Source organism: Sus scrofa, chromosome 1 (genome assembly GCF_000003025.6).
Source record: "Sus scrofa isolate TJ Tabasco breed Duroc chromosome 1, Sscrofa11.1, whole genome shotgun sequence".
Lineage (NCBI taxonomy): Eukaryota > Metazoa > Chordata > Mammalia > Artiodactyla > Suidae > Sus > Sus scrofa.
In genome coordinates, this window is record NC_010443.5 from 122,884,326 (window position 1) to 122,904,720 (window position 20,395).

Consider the following 20,395-nt stretch of genomic DNA (forward strand, 5'->3'; position numbering starts at 1 on the left):
TGATTATGGGTCATGTTAATAAAAAACATTTCAAGTTAAAAATTTTTACCTGTAAAAAAATTGTTACAAAGGGAGAAATGAGATGAGAGGGTTAGAGAGTTTCTGCACTAAAATTCAGAATTACTCATAAAATCTCAGCTGTATTTTGTCACTGAAATTTAAAATAATAAATTGGCTGATCAAACCTAAGTTTTCTTTCGTATCTGAAAGTCTTTTCAACCCCCTCAGTCTCCCTGAGCCTATGATAGCAGAATAGTTAAAGCCTTAAAGGTTAAAGAAAAGAGTGGTCCTTTCTCATCTGCCTGCTTGGTGGCTTGGGATTGCTGGCTGGTTTGGAGTGTTAGTAGTGGGCTAGTTCATATTGCTTTCTCTATTTAATGAATCACTTTTTATTCTCTTTCTCAAGTAGGCAGAATGCCTGCATCCCAGGATGTGTTGTAGTGCTGACCAGGAAGGCTGTATCTGACCCATAGTGTGCCCTGCTAAGAATTCGTGAGATCCCTTTTCTGTAAAAGGCAGAATCATCCTGATTGTGACTGTCACATATGAATGGCCAGTTTCTAATACAACATGCTTTACCAAATTATTTAATTTTGGTGCTTTGGAGTCTATTGGGATTTTTGTCCACATTCATCCATAAGTCAGCGAATAAACCATAGTCAAATTCCAACCTCCCTGCTGTGCTAATTAGCAATTCTACAGCGATGCTCTGCCTTTTCCGTTTCTATCCCCTCCATTGTTTGCACTGAAGAGTAAATGGAGAAAGTGCTTTTAGTTTTCAGAAAAGGAAGGATTTTTAGTAAAGTGGTTCAATATTCAGAGGGTATTTAGACCAGTAGAACATCAAGAGAGAAACCCATACTTTGAAAAAAATCTCTTAAAAATTTTGTAGAAAAGTAAGGCACTATAATAACTTCTAAATTGCTACAGTTCTACATGATATATTGGTGAAAGTTTGACCACTGTGGTGTGCCAGGGCATGGCAGAGAAGCGCATAACCCACTTCCTTACCCAGTATTTCACCAGAAACACAGAGCAGATTAGGGTGCAGACGAGGGAGAGTGAGATAGGGTGTCAATTATTATTCATATCATTTATATTCCTCACAATCCTTTGAGAACTACTGATATAGTTGTCCTTCTTGCTACTAAGTTGACCTCGTCCAGAGTGTTCTAGGCAAACATTTACTTGTGAAACTGGCCCAGAGGAGAGGAATTCAAAGGTTCTTTTATGAACTCAATCCTAATGTAACAATGTGATTTTTGCAAAATATTTTTCACTAAGGTCACTATACTTTGCGATTTCATCATTAGTTATTGCAAAGATATAGTTGTTGTTATTGTGGTTGCTACAGTGTCAAAGTTACTGGTAAATCCATATCTTAGGGTTGGAGAGTTGGGATCTCGCAGTTTTACTGGAGCACTTGTATACTTTCTGCAGTGTCTCCAGAAGTAGCTCTGCGATGACTGCTTGGTTCTAGAGAGTAAAATTATGTATACGTGTATGTATTTTGCAGCTAATGGTTTTGGAATACTGTTGTGAGTTCCTCTTAGTTGTTTTTTTGACTTTTAAGCCTGCACCTGTGGCATATGGAGGTTCCTAGGCTAGGGGTCTAATCAGAGCTACAGCTGCCAGCTTACGCCACAGCCACAGCAACGGAGGATCTGAGCTGTGTCTGCAACCTATACCACAGCTCACAGCAACGCCAGATCCTTAACCCACTGAGCGAGGCCAGGGATTGAACCTGCAACCTCACGGTTCCTAGTCAGATTCATTTCCACTGTGCCACGATGGGAACGCCCCCTCTTAGTTTTTATATTGGTATTTCTCTAACAGAATAATAAGCTCAGTTGAGCTTGGAATTGTGTATTTTAGAGGTTAGGTTTCCATCACATAGCTTTTCTTCCACTTTTAACTTCCTTGTTTGATGTACTGATGGAAACATTTTGAAACTTTGTCTCCACTAGGGGGAGTCGTAAAGCTAATATTTGTTTACATTTTATATTATTTGACTTATTTAGTGGAATTTTCTTGTCAGCGCCTAAGAAAGGCAAAGAAACAAATGGTTGAGAATTCATCTTACATTTTTTGATGTTTTTCCTTTAGCAATTTCTTATACTTGATCTAGATTGTGCCTTTGAAATGTTTCTCATAATATAAGGTATTTTTCAGGGACTATCACAATGGGAACAAAAGCATTGAACTCTGATAGACTGATGCTAAAAATGAGTCTTCCAGGGACCAACTAAATGTCATGGGGAAGAAAATCGGGGTGGGAATTGAGAGGTTCGGGTCCTGTTCTGGCCCTGGGACTGTACCTCTCATTGTTCACTGCCATATTCAAGGACGCACCTTCCCTGGGCCTTGGTGTACTCACCTTTAGAAGGAGAGGTTTGGCTTGGAGAAGCTCCAGGGTTTCTTCTAGGCCTCTAGTTCTGTTATGTGTCACCTGTAGCATAGCCAATACTGGTCTAATAATGTTGCCACATTTCTTTTTCAGATGTGTGGCGGTCTAGGCAAAGCCTTCCCCACTAACATTGTAGAATTGTTTTTAACTAATAGGATGGCTTTTTTTAGAAAAAATTCTGCATATGGTATAATTCTTAGACTAAAGCTCTAGTTGCCAAATTGTTTGGCCAAAGGGCCACCAATCCCATATTGGGCCTTTTCAGGGATGTTTTTAACTTGGCTCTGAAGCTAAAGCAAAGAGTCCACTTAGTGTGTATCTATGAAAACATTATTTGATAACTCCTATTTTAAAATATCAGAATCTTTTCAGCATACTTGTGAGGGTAACCTGTTCAAAATGCAGATGAATGTTGGCCACCCCATTTGCTGCTCTTCTCTGGGGAGATAATGTGTTGTTTGGCTTGTAAACTGAGAACTCTTGCTTTCATGAATATCAAGGATTATAGACTAAAGACCACCTGTTATAGTTAATTTATGCTGAAAAAATCCTAATAAAAGGTTTACACTTTATTTTACCTTCTCCCTAAACTAGGATTTTTGGATGTTCTATGTGGGTTATCGTAAAGTGTTCTGTTGCTGAAGATCTTTTAGTAAAATGCCAACCTTTTTTCTTTATTTTTTGGAAACAAATGTTGTATAGTACAGGGAGAGGAATTTATTGGATTGTTTAGAATGCATTTCAATAGGAGCTTTAGCAATGGTAGATTATCTTTTTTTCTAGGGAAGGTATCTCGGTTGATACCCAATAATATCTTACTGAGAAGATTGCATTTGCAGCCAAAATGCAGTATGATGAATTTCTAAGTCACGAGTGGAATTGAATCTTGCCATTTATAAGGATTTTTATCTGGTCTTTGAGTCTGTGTTTGGTAGTTGAGTGGAACTTCAATGAGGAAAATTTATAGTTTGTAACATTCTCTCTTTGGTAGCATGCCTATGTTGATATGGTACTTTTGTGTTTTATGGCACAAAGTTCAACAGGTAAAAGCAAAATCTGTTTGACCATGTATAGGAGGAGGGTACACTTTGATCCTGGGAATGGAAGTGGGGGCGGGGGGGCTGGGATTTCCTGAACGGCCTTATTAGGAGGACTCCACTCTTTTAGTCCCTCTCTGCCCTCAAAGTTATGGAAGCCAAGGAATGTGTCCCAGCTATGCCAAAGAACTTGATGGAGAAAATTTTTGAAGGTGAATGAAGTGACTTAGGAATGTTAGTGTAGATGTAAATATTTTATAAAACAGTAAATACAGTAGGGATGATTTTGCTAGTTCACAAGCTTGCTATTGGATCCAGAAACATTTTGATGAACTTATGCTTGTGTTCAATTTAATTTTCCTCCTTAGATGCTATTTGGTTAATTTTGTAGTGTCACAAAGCTACAAGAACTGCTTAATTATTGCGTAGCTTTTTCTATTTTTGTGAGGAGGAAAAAAGTACTTTTCAGATGTTCCTGTCAAGGTTCCTCTGAATTATAAGGCTGTATACTTGAACCTCACTGAAAGTTTAGAAGAAAATATTCTTTCTGTACAGCAGTCCTCACTTGATGTAATTGAAATAAAACATTTATTTCAATTTTTTCCCCTCTGAAATATATGTGGATCTAGTTCTTTTCCTTGAAGTTCTTATAGATGTGTTTTTCTTAGTGAATTTTGTGTCTTTGTAAAATCACTTGGCTACTTTTCTTTGAGACACAAGTGGTATACTAATATGTTGATGTGTTCTGTTTTGTTTTATATCTCTGGATCAACTCTGATATAGCTTATTCTCAAAATGATTTTTCCATTACCTGTGAGCAGGTGGCCAGTTAGTCAAGGTCTTGTTTGTTAATATCACTATCAAGGTAACTTTTCATTGGAATAGAATATTTTTCTCTTGTTTGATTTTTAAAAAACAAAATGGATTGACAGCACTTAAGAAAAATAATCCAGTGAATATTAGAAATAGATATGGGGGTGAAGCGGTAACCCCCTTTCCTACTTCTTATACTCCATTTCCATTCCCAAATCTGACTTCACTAAAACTCAGTTAACCATTGGGGTAGTCCTTTCAGTCCTTTCTTAGAATATTTTAATTTAGCATTTACCATATGTATTTTGTTTAAGAAAGTTTTTTGATTATTAATGTTATACTCAGATACGTTTTATAACTACATTTTATTTCTTTTATTCTATGGCAGAGAAATGGGAAAAGAAACCTGCCATAGACTAAGGAGCATCTCATTTTTCCTCCAAGGTTTTATAGAATATTTAATGTCTTTAGAATTCATGCATTGCATAATTTTACGGGATTGATTTATGTACTGTGGGGGGACAAGTCAACCTGGTAATTAAACTGATGCTTAATTTTAAAGAGAAGTCATTGTAAGCAATCCCTTGTCTATTTAGTCACAACATTTGCATCTCCTGATTATTACAAAGTTAAAGTCATTATATTGGGATTTGAAGAAAGACATTTAAAAGGAGATAGTGAAACTCAACAAATTAGACAATTCATTTTTCTCTTTATCACAGTTTATCTTGAAACTTGAGTGAATTTAGTCTGTCTAGTTCTTAGAAGGCAGAATGCTTAAAGGTGTGATTTTCTAGGGGAAAAAACTGGAGCACAAAGTCTTGTGGTTTTATGACAGTTTTAGAGTTGTACTTTCAAGAGTGCTATATCTATAAAAACCTGAATCTTAGAGCTCTCTTTTTACTCAACTGTTTATAAGACCCAAGTATTATATATCATTTCATTATTGGAATTAGATTGCTGTCTACTAATTAGTCTCTCCCCCAGAGGTTTCTATAGCATTATTAGAGCTTTAAGGGCTTCCAGGCCACCTGCTGATGCTGCTGCTCTCACCACCTGGGCCAAGTGCATCTGGCTGCTCTATTCCTTGGGGGATGTCTGATGGTCAAGTCCTCCAGGTCTGATTACTCCTTGAGGATTCTGAAGCTCAGATCCGCTCTATGATAACATGATACAGGTGTGATCTTACCATCATTATGACTTGCTACATTTGCATGAAGAAGGTTAAAATTCTCTTGTATGCGTCCTTGAATCTAAGGCCTTTGTAGGAAAAGGAGAAAAGACTTGTAATGTTACTGCTGGTATTTGTATGTCCCCCTTTCCCCAAGGGAGAGATGATGACTGCAATTCCTGTGGAATTGAAGACATTTATTAAATAGAGCAGTGAGGAACTTCTTTGACTTCTACAATCAAAATCTCTCATTCTGAGGCAGCCTGGGTCTGGCATCTTGTTTCAGCCAGTGTGACATTGACGCTGACTCTGTTCTCTCAGTTGCAGCAGCTGCTCACAGACCTGCCTCACGATATGCTGGATGATGACCTGTCCTCCCCTGAACTCCACTATTCGGACTGCAGTGAGGATGGCAGAGAGGAAGAGTAAGGCCTGAAATCCCTTCCACTTGTATACCACACTTCTATATATCTTTTTCTCTTGATTCTTTGCAGGCAGTAATAGTGGATTTGATTGTTAAACTGTAGACTAATTCTTCAACTTTCAGGTGAAGTTTGGAGGGAAAACACATTAAAATCTTAGGGCTCTTGGTGATGTCTGTGTCGATTAAATGGTAGGTTCTAATCTAAAGTATTGATTTCTCTCAAGACCCCATCATTCTGAGCAATTGGAGAGGAACTGGAATGAGCATCAAGTGCTGCCTAAATCTCAAAGTGTAAATGTAAGTGTCTGGTTTGGTAATGACTTTGTTGAGGGGGGAATAGATCTTGGTGCTTTACTTTCACTCTTGTTATCTCATAGGGCTATAATGAGATGCGGGATATATATATTGGAGAGAAAACTGGCAATAGTTGGGAAGAGAATCAAAATAGCATTGAAGACCCACATCGTGGGTACCATCCTGAAGGAGGTGGAGATGAAGGCGGCAGTGGTTATAGTCCTCCGAGTAAATATGAAGAGACTGACTTATATCACCTTCCTGAAAACTTTAGGCCATTTACCAATGGTCAGAAGCAGGAATTTCGTAGCCAACCAACCAATGTAATTACATTTTCAGATTCTCAAAGGAATCACTTTCAGGTATTATAAGAACCTTATGTTCAAGAACATGTGTATGTGTGTACATGCTTTTGCTTATGTGCATGTAATTAAGAAATATATGTAGGTGCAGTAAGATTTAAATACAAACGTTTCTGTCAACTGCTATATCAACACAGTGCTATATCATCTCAGTTTCATGCTGAATTAGTCATGGTGTCTTCTCTATACAATGTAATTAAATCATGATCTTAAACAAGCATTTAAAAATTAAAAAATAATTTTTATAGCCATACCTGAGACATGTGGAAGTTTCTGGGCCAGGAATCAAACCTGTGCCAGAACAGTGACCCAAGCTGCTGCAGTGACAACACAGGATCTTTAACCCACTGCACCGCAAGGGAACTCTTTAAATGAGAATTTTAAAATAGAGATTTTAGGGAAACAGTTACTAAACATGAAAAGCTTAAGTCTGCCGAAGAAGAGCCATTTCATTTACTACTGCTTCTGGCTTCTGCCATTTACTGTGCTCCAGTGAGAAGATTCAGGTATCCCATTAGTGTTTGAAAACGGTAAATCACCTAGATGACACCATTCAGTTACTTGGATTGTCTAGCTCACCACCCTCAGTACAAATTTTAGGTCAGATACCTCAAAGCTAATAGCTATTTTGTAATGATATAGCAGTAGACAGGATGAAAGTTAAGAAAAGGGACATTTTGTCTCCCCCTACAGGGAAAATTTGATGAAGCCGACTTTCTCAATGGCAAAGATAATTTTTTGATCCTTTTAAGGTGGTAATTCTCATTTACTTCCATCTGTATAAAATGTTATTCATTCCTCAAGATTTATTGAATATTTAATTACATACGAGGGCATTTTATCATATGTTCTTGTATATATGCATTTCCATGATAGTGGCATCATCTAAGTTATTTTAAAATATGTATATACGATCTTATTGGAAATCTTTGAGTGGTATTTATGGAAATGACCCTATTAAATGCTCAAAAGTTACAATTAAGATGGTGAAATTATATACTGCAGTCTTTCAATGAACAAGTGTTAAAGAATGAGTGCTATTTTAAAGCAAGAATGTAGTATAAAATTTGTAACTATACCACAATTAAGTTCCATAACAAAATTAAGTAGCCTGATTCAGATAATTTTTGAAGAAAAGGCCAAATCCTAATTGACAGTTTTATCTATCATCTTGTAACAGCAATTTGGTATATCACAAGGTCCCAGTTGTCAAGCTTTGGAATCATATAAAGTGACGTATAAACCTTATCAGTCTTCTGCCCAGAATAATGGCTCACCAGCCCAGGACATTGCAGGAAGTGACACATTTGAAGGCCTGCAACAGCAATTTTTAGGAGCTAAGGAAAGTATGTATCAAGTTTGTATTTATTTCTTAACAACATTTATTGGAGAATTTTGAGCACTTTGAGCATGTTCAAGAATTACTATTTTTTTTAAGTATGATAACGGAAATTTTTTCAGAAGAGGCCTATTTTAAGAGCTATATCCTGAAATATTTATGAATAAACTGATATGAAGTCTAGAATTTACTTCAAATATCATGTTGTTGGGGGGAGATGTTGGGTGGGGATATAGATAAATCAAGACTGGCCATGAGTTCACAGTTGTTGAATCCAGGTGATAAACTCATGGGGTCCATTGCACTCTTCTCTCTATCTTCTTATATATTTGAAATTTTCCTTAATGAAAAATGAAAAGAAGTTTTCTCACCTGTATAATTCAGTCATTCTTCTTGGTTAAGACTTCATTAGCTTCATATATATAAGTATATATGTAATTATATATATATATATATATATAATTGTTTTTACTGAAACCTCATGTGGAAAATTAAATATAATTTTCTTTTCTTTTTTCTTTCTTTTTACGGCTGCACCTGCAGCATATGGAAGTTCCCAGGCTAGGGGCTGAATTGGAGCTGTTGCTGAGGCCTACACCACAGCCATGGCCACACCAGATCTAAGCCACATCTCTGACCTACACCACAGCTTGCAGCAATGCCAGGTCCTAAACCCACTGAGCTACCATGGGAACTCCCTATAGTTCTCTTTTCAAAGTTAGATTTTTCATTATATAATTTATCATTATCTTTATTTTTAACCATTATCTTTATTTTTTCTTTTGGCTTTTAGAGTGTTAGTGTGATAGGTAGGCAACTTGGATATAAAGTACTTTATTTTTATTTATTTATTTATTTTATTTTATTTTTTTGTCTTTTTGCCATTTCGTGGGCCACTTCTTCAGCATATGGAGGTTCCCAGGCTAGGGGTCGAATTGGAGCTGTAGCTGCCAGCCTATGCCAGAGCCACAGCAACGTGGGATCCGAGCCGTGTCTGCGATCTACACCACAGCTCACAGCAACGCTGGATTGTTAACCCACTGAGCAAGGCCAGGGATGAACCCGAAACCTCATGGTTCCTAGTTGGATTCATTAACCACTGAGTCACAACGGGAACTCCTAAAATACTTTATACTCCAAGAATTAAAACAGACTTATATCTCCTGTTTAGTCATGTGATGCTTGCTAAAAAAATTCTTTTATATAGTATGTGTGTAAATGTGAATGAAAAAAATGCTAGTAGAGAATTCTCAGGAGGTTTGAACGTTCAAACCCCCAAACCAACTTGTTCTTGAGTAATCTGCATCAGTGTTTTCATAGTCCAACTTTTCCGCGTCTATTGAGAGGATCATATGGTTTTTATTCTTCAGTTTGTTAATGTGGTGTATCACACTGATGGATTTGCGGATATTGAAGAACGCTTGCATCCCTGGGATAAATCCCACTTGATCATGATGTACAATCCTTTAAATGTATTATTGGATGTGGTTTGCTAGTATTTTGTTGAGGATTTTTGCATCGATGTTCATCAGTGATATTGGCCTGAAGTTTTCTTTTTTTGTGGAGTCTTTGTCTGTTTTTGGTACCAGGGTGACGGTGGCCTCATAGAATGAGTTTGGGAGTATCCCTTCTTCTGCAATTTTTTGAAATAGTTTCAGAAGGAGAGGTGTTAGCTCTTCTCTAAATGTTTGATAGAATTCACCTGTGAAGCCATCTGGTCCTGGACTTTAGTTTGTTGGAAGTTTTTAAATCACAGTTTCAATTTCAGTTCTTGTGATGGGTCCATTCATCTTTTCTATTTCATCTTGGTTTAGTCTTGGAAGATTGTACTTTTCTAAGACTTTGTCCATTTCTTCTAGGTTTTCCATTTTATTGACATATAGTTGCATATAGTAGTCTCTTATGATACTTTGTATTTCTGTGATGTCCGTTATTACTTCTCCTTTTTCATTTCTAATTTTATTGATTTGAGTCCTCTCTCTTTTTTGCTTGATAAGTCTGGCTAGGGGTTTATCAATTTTGTTGATCTTTTCAAAGAACCAGCTTTTCGTTTCATTCATCTTTTCTATGGTTTTCTTTGTTTCTATTTCATTGATTTCTGCTCTGATCTTTATGATTTCTTTCCTTCTACTAACTTTAGGTCTTGTCTGTTCTTCTCTCTCAAGCTGCTTTCAATGTAAAGCTAGGTTGTTTATTTGAGCTGTTTCTTGTTTCCTGAGGTGGGCTTCTATTGCTATAAACTTTCCTCTTAGAACGGCTTTTGCTGCATCCCATAGGTTTTGGAGTGTCGTATCTTCGTTGTCATTTGCTGCTAGGTATTTTTTAATTTCCTCTTTGATTTCTTCAGTGATCCATTGGTTGTTTAATAGCATGTTGTTGAGTCTCCACGTGTTTGTGTTTTTTGCAGTTTTTTTCTTGTTGTTGATTTCCAGTCATATAGCATTGTGGTCGGAAAAGATGCTTGATATGATTTCAATTTTCTTAAAGTTACCGAGGTTGGATTTGTAGCCCAGGATGTACTCAGTCTTAGAGGATGTTCCATGTGCACTTGAGAAGAATGTGTATTCTGTTGCTTTTGGATGAAATGTCCTATGAACATCTACTAAGTCCATCTGTTTTAATGCTTCATTCAGGGCCTGTGTTACCTTATTGTTTTTCTGTCTGGTTGATCTGTCCATTGCTGTAAGTGGGGTGTTAAAGTCCCCCACTATGATTGTGTTATTGTCGATCTATCCTTTTAAGGTTGTTAGCAGTAGCCTTATACATTGTGGTGAACCTAGGTTGGGTGCGTAGATATTTAAAATTGTTATATCATCTTCTTGGATTGATCCTTTGATCATTATGTAATGTCCTTCTTTGTCCCTGAAAATATTCTTCATTTTAAAGTCTATTCTGTCTGATATGAGTATTGCTATTCCAGCTTTCTTTTGATCCCCGTTTGCATGAAATATTTTCTTCCATCCTCTCTCTTTCAATTTGCATGTACCCTAGAAGTGAAGTGGTTCTCTTGAAGACAGCATATATATGGGTCTTGTTTTTGTATCCATTCAGCCAGTCTATGTCTTTTGACTGGGGCCTTTAGTCCACTCACATTTAAGGTAATTATTGATATGTATGTTCTTATTGCCATTTTGTTAATTGCTTTAGATTTGTTTTTGTTTCTTTTTTCTTCCTTTCTTCTCTTGTTCTTTTCTGCCTATAGAAGTTCCTTTAGTATTTGTTGTAAGGCTGGTTTAGTGTTGCTGAATTCTCTCAGCTTTTGCTTATCTGTGAAGGTTTTGATTTCTCCTTCAAATCTGAACAAGAGCCTTGCTGGGTAGAGTAGTCTTGGTTGGAGGTTTTCTCCTTTCATCACATTGAGTATATCATGCCACTCTCTTCTGGCCTGCAGAGTTTCTGTTGAAAAATCTGCCGATAGCCTTATTGGGGCTCCCTTGTATGTTATTTGTTTCTTTTCCCTAGCTGCTTTCAAGATTTTCTCTTTGTCTTTAATTTTGGTCAATTTGATTAGTATGTGTCTCGGGGTGTTCCTCCTTGGGTTTATTTTGTATGGTACTCGTTGTGCTTCCTGGATTTGAGTGAGTGGTTCCTTTCCCATGTTAGGGAAGTTTTCGGCTATTATCTCTTGGAATATTTTTTCTGTCTCCTTCTCTCTCTCTTCTCCTTCTGGCACCCCTATAATACAGATGTTGGTGCATTTAACATTGTCCCAGAGTTCTCTGAGACTCTCTTCATTTGTTTTCAATCTTTTTTCTCTTTTCTGTTCTGCATCCGTAATTTCCACTAATCTGTCCTCCACCATGCTTATTCGTTCTTCTGCCTCCTGTATTCTGCTGTTAGCTGCTTCTAGTGAGTTTTTTACTTCAGTTATTGTATTTTGCATCTCTTCTTGTTTAAGTTTTATATCTTGTATCTCTTTGGTCAGTGTTTGCTGTAAGTTATCCATCTTTGCCTCCAGTTTATTTCCAATGTCTTGCATCTTCTTCAGCATCAACAGTCTAAAGTCTTTTTCCTGGAGGCTATGAATCTCCTCATGGCTTAGCTGATTTTCTGGGGTTTTTTTCTTTCTCCCTCATCTAAGTTATAGTCCTCTGTCTTTTCATTTTTATAGGTTTTTTGTGTGGAGATCTTTTTACAGATAATAGAGTTGTAGCCTCTCTTTCTTCTGGTGTCTGCCCCCCTGTGGCTGAAGTCAGTATGGAGGCTTGGTGTAGGCTTCCTGATGGGAGGGGCTGATGCCTGCCTCCTGGTAGGAGGAGCCAATTCTAATCCCTCTGGTGGGTGGGGCTTAGTCTCTGGATGGGATTAGAGGCAGCTGTGTGCCTGAGGGCTCTTTAGGTAGCCTCTTTACTGAGGGGTGGGGCTGTGATCCCACCTGGGTTGTTGTTTGCCCTGGGGCTTCTCAGCAGCTGGCTGACGGATGGGTAGGGCCAGATTTTCCCAAAATGGCCACCTCCAGAGAAAGTCTCGGCTGCTGAATATTCCCGAGAGCTTTGCTTTCAATGTCCTTCCCTCACAACAAGCCACATTCACTCCTGTTTTCCCAGGATGTCCTCCAAGAACTGCGGTCAGGTTTGACCCAGATTCCCTTGGAGACTTTGCTTTGCCCTGGGACCCAGTGCACGTGCAAGTCTGTGTGTGCCTTTTAAGAATGGGGTCTCCATTTCCCCCAGTCCTGTGGAGCTCCTGCACACAAGCTGCGCTGGCCTTCAATGCCAGATGCTCCAGGGGCTCTCACTTCAGTGACAGATCCCAGCATGTGAGGGTTTGACGTGTGGCTCAGAACTCTCACTCTTGTAGGTGAGTCTCTGAGAACCAGTTAGTTTCCAGTCTGTGGAGCTTCCCACCCAGCAGGTATGGGGTTGTTTATATCGTGAAATCACCCTCCTACCTCTTGATGTGGCCTCCTCTTTTTCTTCTGGAGTAGGGTATCTTTTTTAAAGTTTCCGGTCCATTTTGGTGAAGAGTGCTCAGTCTTTAGTTGTGAATTTTGTTGTTTTTAGGAGAGAAGTTGAGCTCCAGTCCTTCTATTCCGCCATCTTAATCCCGTCTCCCCCATAGTCCAGCTTTTATCATCAAACTCTATGGCATGTGAAACGACTTCTAGTTATTGTGCGTGTTGGCGAGCCACTGTGATTCTGGAGTGAGAAAGCAAGTGTTTTCTTTGTTTGTTTTCCATTTAAGAAGCAGGGGAGAGGTCCTGTTGGATAGTCTGGGTTTCCCTGGCTGTCCCAAAGAGAAAACTGGACTTAGTACACTAACTTCATAGTGCTGCTTCAATCATTTTCTCAAGCTACAGGACGTGTTACAGAGGGAGCTAGAACTCCTTTTCCCCCAGGGGTTCAAGGCAAATATGGGAGCAGACACTCTTTGTTCCTAAATTGTTGTGGAATGAAGAGCTGAGGAAGTGGACAGTTGTGTGTAGCATAACTGGTTTGGGGTTGAGTAAACAAACATCGCAGTGGTGGCCTGATGTTGGAGTTCCTCTTTTTGTTCTGCTGTGCTCAGTTATGTTTGTATCCCCTGGTCTTCTGCACATTTAACCTTTCATCACTTTCTCAACACTCTACATTTTATCAAGTTGACTTGTTTTTTTGTTTAAGTCAATTAGACATTTGCCTATATTTGACATCTGGAAGTTAACAAAATAACTTAATGGAGGTGCCATTTAGAGATGGTAGCTTCTTAGTAACAGTCATTTAAACAATGAGTTTGAAGAGAGGTGAGTTTTGTAGACTGTATTTATTCCTGGGCTAGTCCTCTTCTAAGGCCCAAGAGGAGTTTGACCTGTAACAAAGTTTTCAGTCTTCAATTTTGGGGGGTGGGGCGTTCAGCCATATCTCTTTTTAGAAAGAGGACTGTTTTATTTGCTCATAGGTCAAAGCATTTTTCTTGTAGGAAATGAAAAATATTTGTCATTGTGTAGTTGAAGGATGATCTCTTTTGAATCACTTTTTTCTTTTTTTCTTCCCAATGACTTTTAAGATTATTTTTTTCCCTTACAAGTAACTTTTTTTTTTAAATTTTATTGGACTATAGTTGATTTACAAAATTATGTTAGTTTCAGGTGTATAGCAAAGTAAATCAGTTAAACATAAACATACATCTATTCCTTTTCAGGTTCTTTTGCCATCCAGGTTATTACACATTACTGAGTAGATTTCCCTGTGCTGTACAGTAGATCCTTGTTACCTGTCTGTTTTATATATAGTAGGGTGTATATGTCAACCCCAAGTCCTAACTTATCCCCTCTGCCCATGTTTTCCCTTCTGTAGACGTAAGTGTGCTTTCAACCTCCAACAATTTTTAAGTGGTCCTTAACATGACTTTATTTCTGAAAGAAAACCTCAAAATTCTTTATTAATCCATTCATTAATTTATTGTTAGTAGTTATGTGCCAGTATAAATATGAGTTCATTCTTACTTAAAATATTTTGAGAAGGATGTCTAGAAGTTTTCTTTGAAAATGGTTTTATAGATGTTGATGTATGTTTTTATTTTCTTTCAGTTTTATGAGAGCATAGAACTCTATTCCATTGTAATTGGCATATATGTACTTTTCATTAGCCAAAATGGTAGTGATTCAGGGTTATACACTAAACTAGTGACATTTCAAACTTTTCTGGCAGTGTCCATAGTAAGAAGTACATTTTTTTGGTATTGTGATATGGTCTATAATATTTATCTACATAAATATTATATAAATGAAACAAGTTTCATACAATGATACTTACATTACGTGATGCACTCTGGTATATTCTATTATATTCTATCTTGTTACCAAACCAAAACTTGAGTCTGCTCACTTGTGTACAGTAAAGCCAATCTACTGACACCAGGTTGTGGTGAAGGAAAGTGCAGAATTTATTGTAAGGTGCTATACAAACAGTCTGGGATAGCTAATAATCGCAAATCCCAAACTCTTGGTGTGACATCTTACAATAAATGCTGCACTTTCCATCACCACAACACTGTGTCAGTGGATTGGCTTTACTGCACTCAGGTGAATAGATCTAAGTTTTGGTTCAGTAACATTGGTTTTAAAAAAGTGCTAGTCACAATCCCCTGAATTGACCTCATATGATACTCTACTGAGTTGTATTCACAGTTTGAAAAACACTGCTCTAAATGACCACAAAGTCATATTTTGATACACTTTTATCTAATGAATTGTCTTTAATTCCAAAGCAGACTCTGCAGAAAATATGCAGATCATTCAACTTCAGGTTCTCAACAAAGCAAAAGAGAGACAAATAGATGATTTAGTTGAAAAGTTTAATGAAAGTGAACGTCAAATTAGATATCTGAATCACCAGCTTCTGATAATCAAAGGTAAGATAACAACTGTTGGGCTGTCGTTTATGAGGTACATAGAGTTAGTTTAGATGCCTTATTTCCAATAACCTTGTTTTAAATACGAAGCTTATGGAGTAGACGCACTTGGTCAGAGAACTTTTAGTGAATTAGTCAGAATAAAACAAAAACCCAGGACTTTGGATTGGATTTTACTTCACAACATAGTATTTGAGGTCCTTTTTTTTCTTTTTCTTTTTTTTTTTTTTTTTTTTTTTTTTTGGTCTTTTTCTAAGGCCGCACCCATGGCATATGGAGGTCCCCAGGCTAGGGGTCTAATCGGAGCTACAGCCATCAGCCTATGCCAGAGCCACAGCAATGCGGGATCTGAGCCGTGTCTGTGACCTACACTACAGCTCATGGCAATGCCGGATCCTTAACCCACTGAGCGAGGCCAGGGATCGAACCCACAACCTCATGGTTCCTAGTCGGATTCGTTTCTGCTGTGCCACAATGGGAACTCCCTCATTTTGTTTTCTCTTTTTTCTTTCTACTCGATAAGACTTAGAATCAACAAACATTATTTATATATGCTGATAGCATTTCATCCTAAAAACCTGTTGGTTCCTTATGTAGTTGACCTTGGATGAAGTATTCTAGTTCCCAGAGAGACTTGTGTTTAGTTTGTAACACACTTTCTGAGCTTCCAAATTAGCATACTGTTCTGATCCAAGGAAGAGTCAGTGATTCTGAACTGCTCTGGGCATGCCAAGGAGAAAATTCGGTCATCTCTGGGAGAAGCACACAGAGTAAATACAGATTTCAAATTTTAATTGCTTACTCTTCGTGCTTTCTGTAGTTTTGGTCAGTGTTGAACTTTCATTTGTAGAATAATTTTGTGACTGAATGCCAGCTCATTTCAAACTTAATTGATAGTGAAAGGGTCCCTTTCTGTAATGCTCATAAAATCTGAGAGAAGAACTTGTGAACTGTTAAAGTAAAGTATGTGGGAAGAATTTAAGATGAGGTGAATTTAAGAGTTCATTGCAAATATGTATAAAAAGTAATTTGGCCTCAGATTCCTTCTTTGATTAGCAGGGGTTGGTCACATCTCTGTAGCTTCTCAACTCACATACGGTGAAAAGATTGTTAGGGGACCTGCTGGTTCCCAAAGGGATACAGTAAGATGTTTGAAGAGAGTGGTTCTGGTTCTCTAAAATTGTTTTTTGGTGTCAGTCTCACATTCTTTTTTGAAACATTTATAGTTCTCTCCAAATCAAGTGAAGTTCATTATCTGAGATTAATTGAATGTGAAAACATTTATATGTAATATAGATCTGATATTTGGTAGAGATTGTGACAGTTGGGATTCTCTACAATAACATTGTTTATATAAAAATGTTTAATCTTCTAGATGAAAAGGATGGTTTGAACCTCAGCCTTCGAGAGTCACAGAAACTCTTTCAGAATGCAAAAGAAAGAGAAATCCAGCTTGAAGCACAAATAAAAGCACTGGAGACCCAAATACAAGCACTAAAAGCCAATGAAGAACAGGTAAATATTTGATCTTCATTATTTATTGTAAAAAGTTATTTTTTATAATGAAAAGTTAGTTCCTAAATGTTTAGTGTTGTGGGACTAAATTTAGAAGAACTTTAAGGTTTACACCTTCTTCTACAGCAAGCCTACCTTTCTTTTTTTTTGCTTTTTAGGGCTGCCCCCGCACCCTATGGAAGTTCCCAGGCTGGGGGTTGAATTGAAACTGTAGCCTCTGGATTACACCACAGCCACAGCCATATCAGATTCAAGCTGCATCTGTGATCTACACCACAGCTCACGGCAACGCTAGATCCTTAACCAACTGAGAGAAGTCAGGGATTGAAGCTACGTCCTCACGGATGCTAGTCAGAGTCATTTCCTCTGAGCCATGATGGGAACTCCGCCTACCTTTCTTCCCTTTCCTTGGAGGAATGGGTCTCCCATCCTCCTAGTCTCCTGTACACCAGAAATCTGGAGAAGACCTCAGCAACTCTGCTCCTCTCCATCTAGTCAGCCACTGTGTTCTATCAAGTCTCTGCATTTCTGGCCACATGTCCCTAACTCAGGATTTTATCATCTTTTGCAAAAGTCTCTTAACTAGTCTCTAATCTTTTACCCCTTCTCCTAATTCTCTCTTATGGCCATCTGAGTAATCTTTCTGACATAGAGTTTAGTTATGTCTTTCCCTTGTTTAAAGCCTTTCGGTAACTCTGCTTTACTTATGGGGTGAAGTATGGTGTCAAGAGGATCATCTGATCCTTGACGTTTTCTTCTCTTCAAACTTAGCAGTCTGTTTGTTGTTTTTATGCACTTGTGTGTGTGGTCTCCTGTCTCTGGTATGCCCTTTCCATAACACACTGCTGTTTGATTAACAAGCTCCTGCTCATTTCTTTTCCTAAGTCTCCCTTATTTTTCTTCCCCAGCGTGGATAATCATGTCTGTTACAACAGACCTAGAACATCTTTTTTTTTTTTTTTAAATTTTTTTTTTAATTAAAGTATAGTTGATTTACAATGTTGTGCCAATTTCTGCTGCACAGCAAATGACCCAATCATACATGTATATTTATATATACATTCCTTTTCTTATGTTATCATCCACGATGGTCTGTCCCAAGAGATTGGACACAGTTCTCTGTGCTATACAGTAAAACCTCGTTGTTTATCCATGCTAAATGTAATAGTTTGCATCTACTAACCCCAAACTTCCAGTCCACCCCACTCACTCCCCCTGCCCCCTTGGCAACCACAAGTCTATTCTCTATCAGACCTAGAACATCTTGAAGGCAAGAATGAGTTGGTCTCATCTTAATAGCCCCACCATATAAGCCTGGCACATAGTAGGTTGTCAGTATATGTTGGGTGAGCAGTGGTCTTCAAAATTTACCTAAGCTGTGTATTTTTTTTTTTCTTATATATATATTTCTCTGTTCCTGCTCTGATACTCTCATAGCTAGAGCTCTATGTTGTGTTTTGAAATTTGGTAAACAAGGTCTATAAGTACTATTCTTAAAGTTTTCTAGCTCTTTTTCATATTTTCTCTTTAGAGCTTGCAAATCAACCTCTTATGCTTTGTAAAAAATCTTTTTGGGACTTTGATTAGTGAGGCATTGCATTTACCAATTTATAGATGGTTAACCAAGTCTTGGGGAGTCAAATTACCTGCCCAGGGTTACAAAGCCAGTTACTTACAAAGTATCAGAACCTCAGTTTTCTGATCCCAACAGACTTGCCTTTAAATTGGTGGCACATTCTTTGATTAATGAGTGGCCATTCGATTGTGGGAAATGGTCACAAGTCATTGGTCACCGAGCTTGGTGGTGGGTGATTCATGAGAGTATTAGCATTCTGAGGGGGGAACAGAGGGTAGTTAAATAAAAAGTGACTTTCTTTTAGATGAAATTTGTGGCTAGTTCTAAGGATGGTTAAATGAAAGAGCTTAAACAGTGTTGTCTCATGTTTGGCTCCTTCTCATCCCTCAGCTCAGCTAAAATGTCACCTTTTCAGAGAGGACTTCCCATCTACATTACACCTAAAGTAGTCTGTAGCCTTACATTTCCTCTCCCCTTCATCATGCCATATTTTATTATTCTATTTTAAAACTATCTGAAATTATCTCATTTGTTTTCTTGTTATTATCTGTCTCTTCTCATCAGAAAGTAGTAAGTCTTTAGACCTTGGCTGTCTTGTCATCATGTCCTTAAGTGCTTAGAACCCTGCCTGGCACATATTGTCCCATTATTTATTGAGCAAATAAATGCCTTTCTTAAGCAATCAATGAAGTATGGGGATAAATAGGCAATCTTGGGAATAGAATATAGAATGGGCATCATTTGAAGTCTTAATTTTTGTAAGGAATATAGATTATCATCATTTTTGCTTTTTGAAAAAAGATGGTTATTAAAGGGTTGAATTACTTTTATGTAGTAAATGGTTATACCTTGGTAATCTCTTCATAAGTTAGAAATTGCATTAATAAAATAATAAAGTATCATAAATAAAAAATAAAAGCAACGGAATCACCAAGTATATTGGTTTCCTCTTGCTGCTATAACAGATTACCACACACTTAGTGGCTTAAAACAACACAGATTTATTACTTTACAGGTCAGAAGTCTGACATAGATCTCATTGGGTGAAAATGAAGATGTCATTAGGGCTGTGTTGCTTTTCAAAGGCTCTAGGGGATAGTGCATCTTTTTTGCCTTTTCCAGCTTCTAGAGGCCACCTGCCCTCCTTGGTGTATGGCCCATTTCCACCTTCACAGCTAGAAGTCACTGGTTCTGACTTTCTGGTCTGCTGTTTCCTCATTTAAGGACACTTCTGGATACATTGTGTCCACCTGGGTGATGCAGGACAATCTCTTTATTTTAAGGTCATCTGCTAAGGATCTTAATTTCCCCTTGCCATGTCACATAACATTCACAGGTTTCAGGGAGTGGGATATGGGCATCTTTTGGGAGCCATTATTTAACCTACTACACAATTACTGTACAGTTACAGCTCTCCAAACTTTGTTTTTAGTAAGTGACCCTCGATAGTTTTCATCAGTCTTTCACGAAACATTTGTCATTTTTCTGTGATCTAACAGTCAGATTTCCTCCCTACACTTGGATCACAGAGCCACAAAAACAGCACTGGGACCAGTATAGCAGCAGCAGATTCCTTGCCTGCTCCCCACATTCCATCATGTTGCCCCAAATCTCCTTTCACTCTCCTTGAATAACCAGAGTTTTTTTTTTTCGCCTCTGTGAGTAATGTTTCCAGTGATCATGGGCCTTATAGGTCCCAGCTCGGGAAGACTTAAGTGACCAGAGCCACAGCAGGGAGACCCTTTCTGCTCTATTCTTGATAAAAAATGGTTGGTTTTTCAAGTTAAAATTCTTAAGGAGAGCACAGAGTTAAGATGCTATAAACATGGGTAACCTGTGTGTTTTTGCTAGATGATTAAGAAGTCCAGAACAGCTGAAATGGCTCTGGACAGCCTGAAGCAGCAGCTGCTGGACCTTCGCCATTCAGAATCACTTCAGCGTGTGCGAGAGCAACATGAGAGCATCGTTACTGGTCTCACAAAAAAGTACGATGAGCAAGTGCTGTGCTTACAGAGGAAACTGGATGCTACAGTTACTGCGCTTAAGGAACAGGTTGGGATGATTTCAAATGAGTGACTGTTACACACAAGTAAAGCTGGTTATTTTTTTTAGCTGTTATTTTGCA

The 20,395-nt window shown here is 38.0% G+C and overlaps 1 protein-coding gene across 9 annotated transcripts in view; it reads left to right on the forward strand.

Moving 5' to 3' along the window:
- Positions 1-20,395, forward strand: part of CEP152 (centrosomal protein 152) — a 103,706-nt gene that overhangs the window by 8,180 nt on the left and 75,131 nt on the right. For 4 of the 9 annotated variants that reach the window (XM_005659632.3, XM_013993032.2, XM_013993031.2 and 1 more), the window contains exons 3-9: positions 5,750-5,853; positions 6,077-6,149; positions 6,230-6,508; positions 7,689-7,854; positions 15,036-15,179; positions 16,555-16,694; positions 20,122-20,322. In XM_005659632.3, coding sequence (XP_005659689.1) covers positions 5,750-5,853; positions 6,077-6,149; positions 6,230-6,508; positions 7,689-7,854; positions 15,036-15,179; positions 16,555-16,694; positions 20,122-20,322 — 1,107 coding nt within the window. The remainder of the gene's footprint in view (positions 1-5,749; positions 5,854-6,076; positions 6,150-6,229; positions 6,509-7,688; positions 7,855-15,035; positions 15,180-16,554; positions 16,695-20,121; positions 20,323-20,395) is intronic. The other 5 variants (XM_013993030.2, XM_021095980.1, XM_013993033.2 and 2 more) reach the window with 3 other exon arrangements.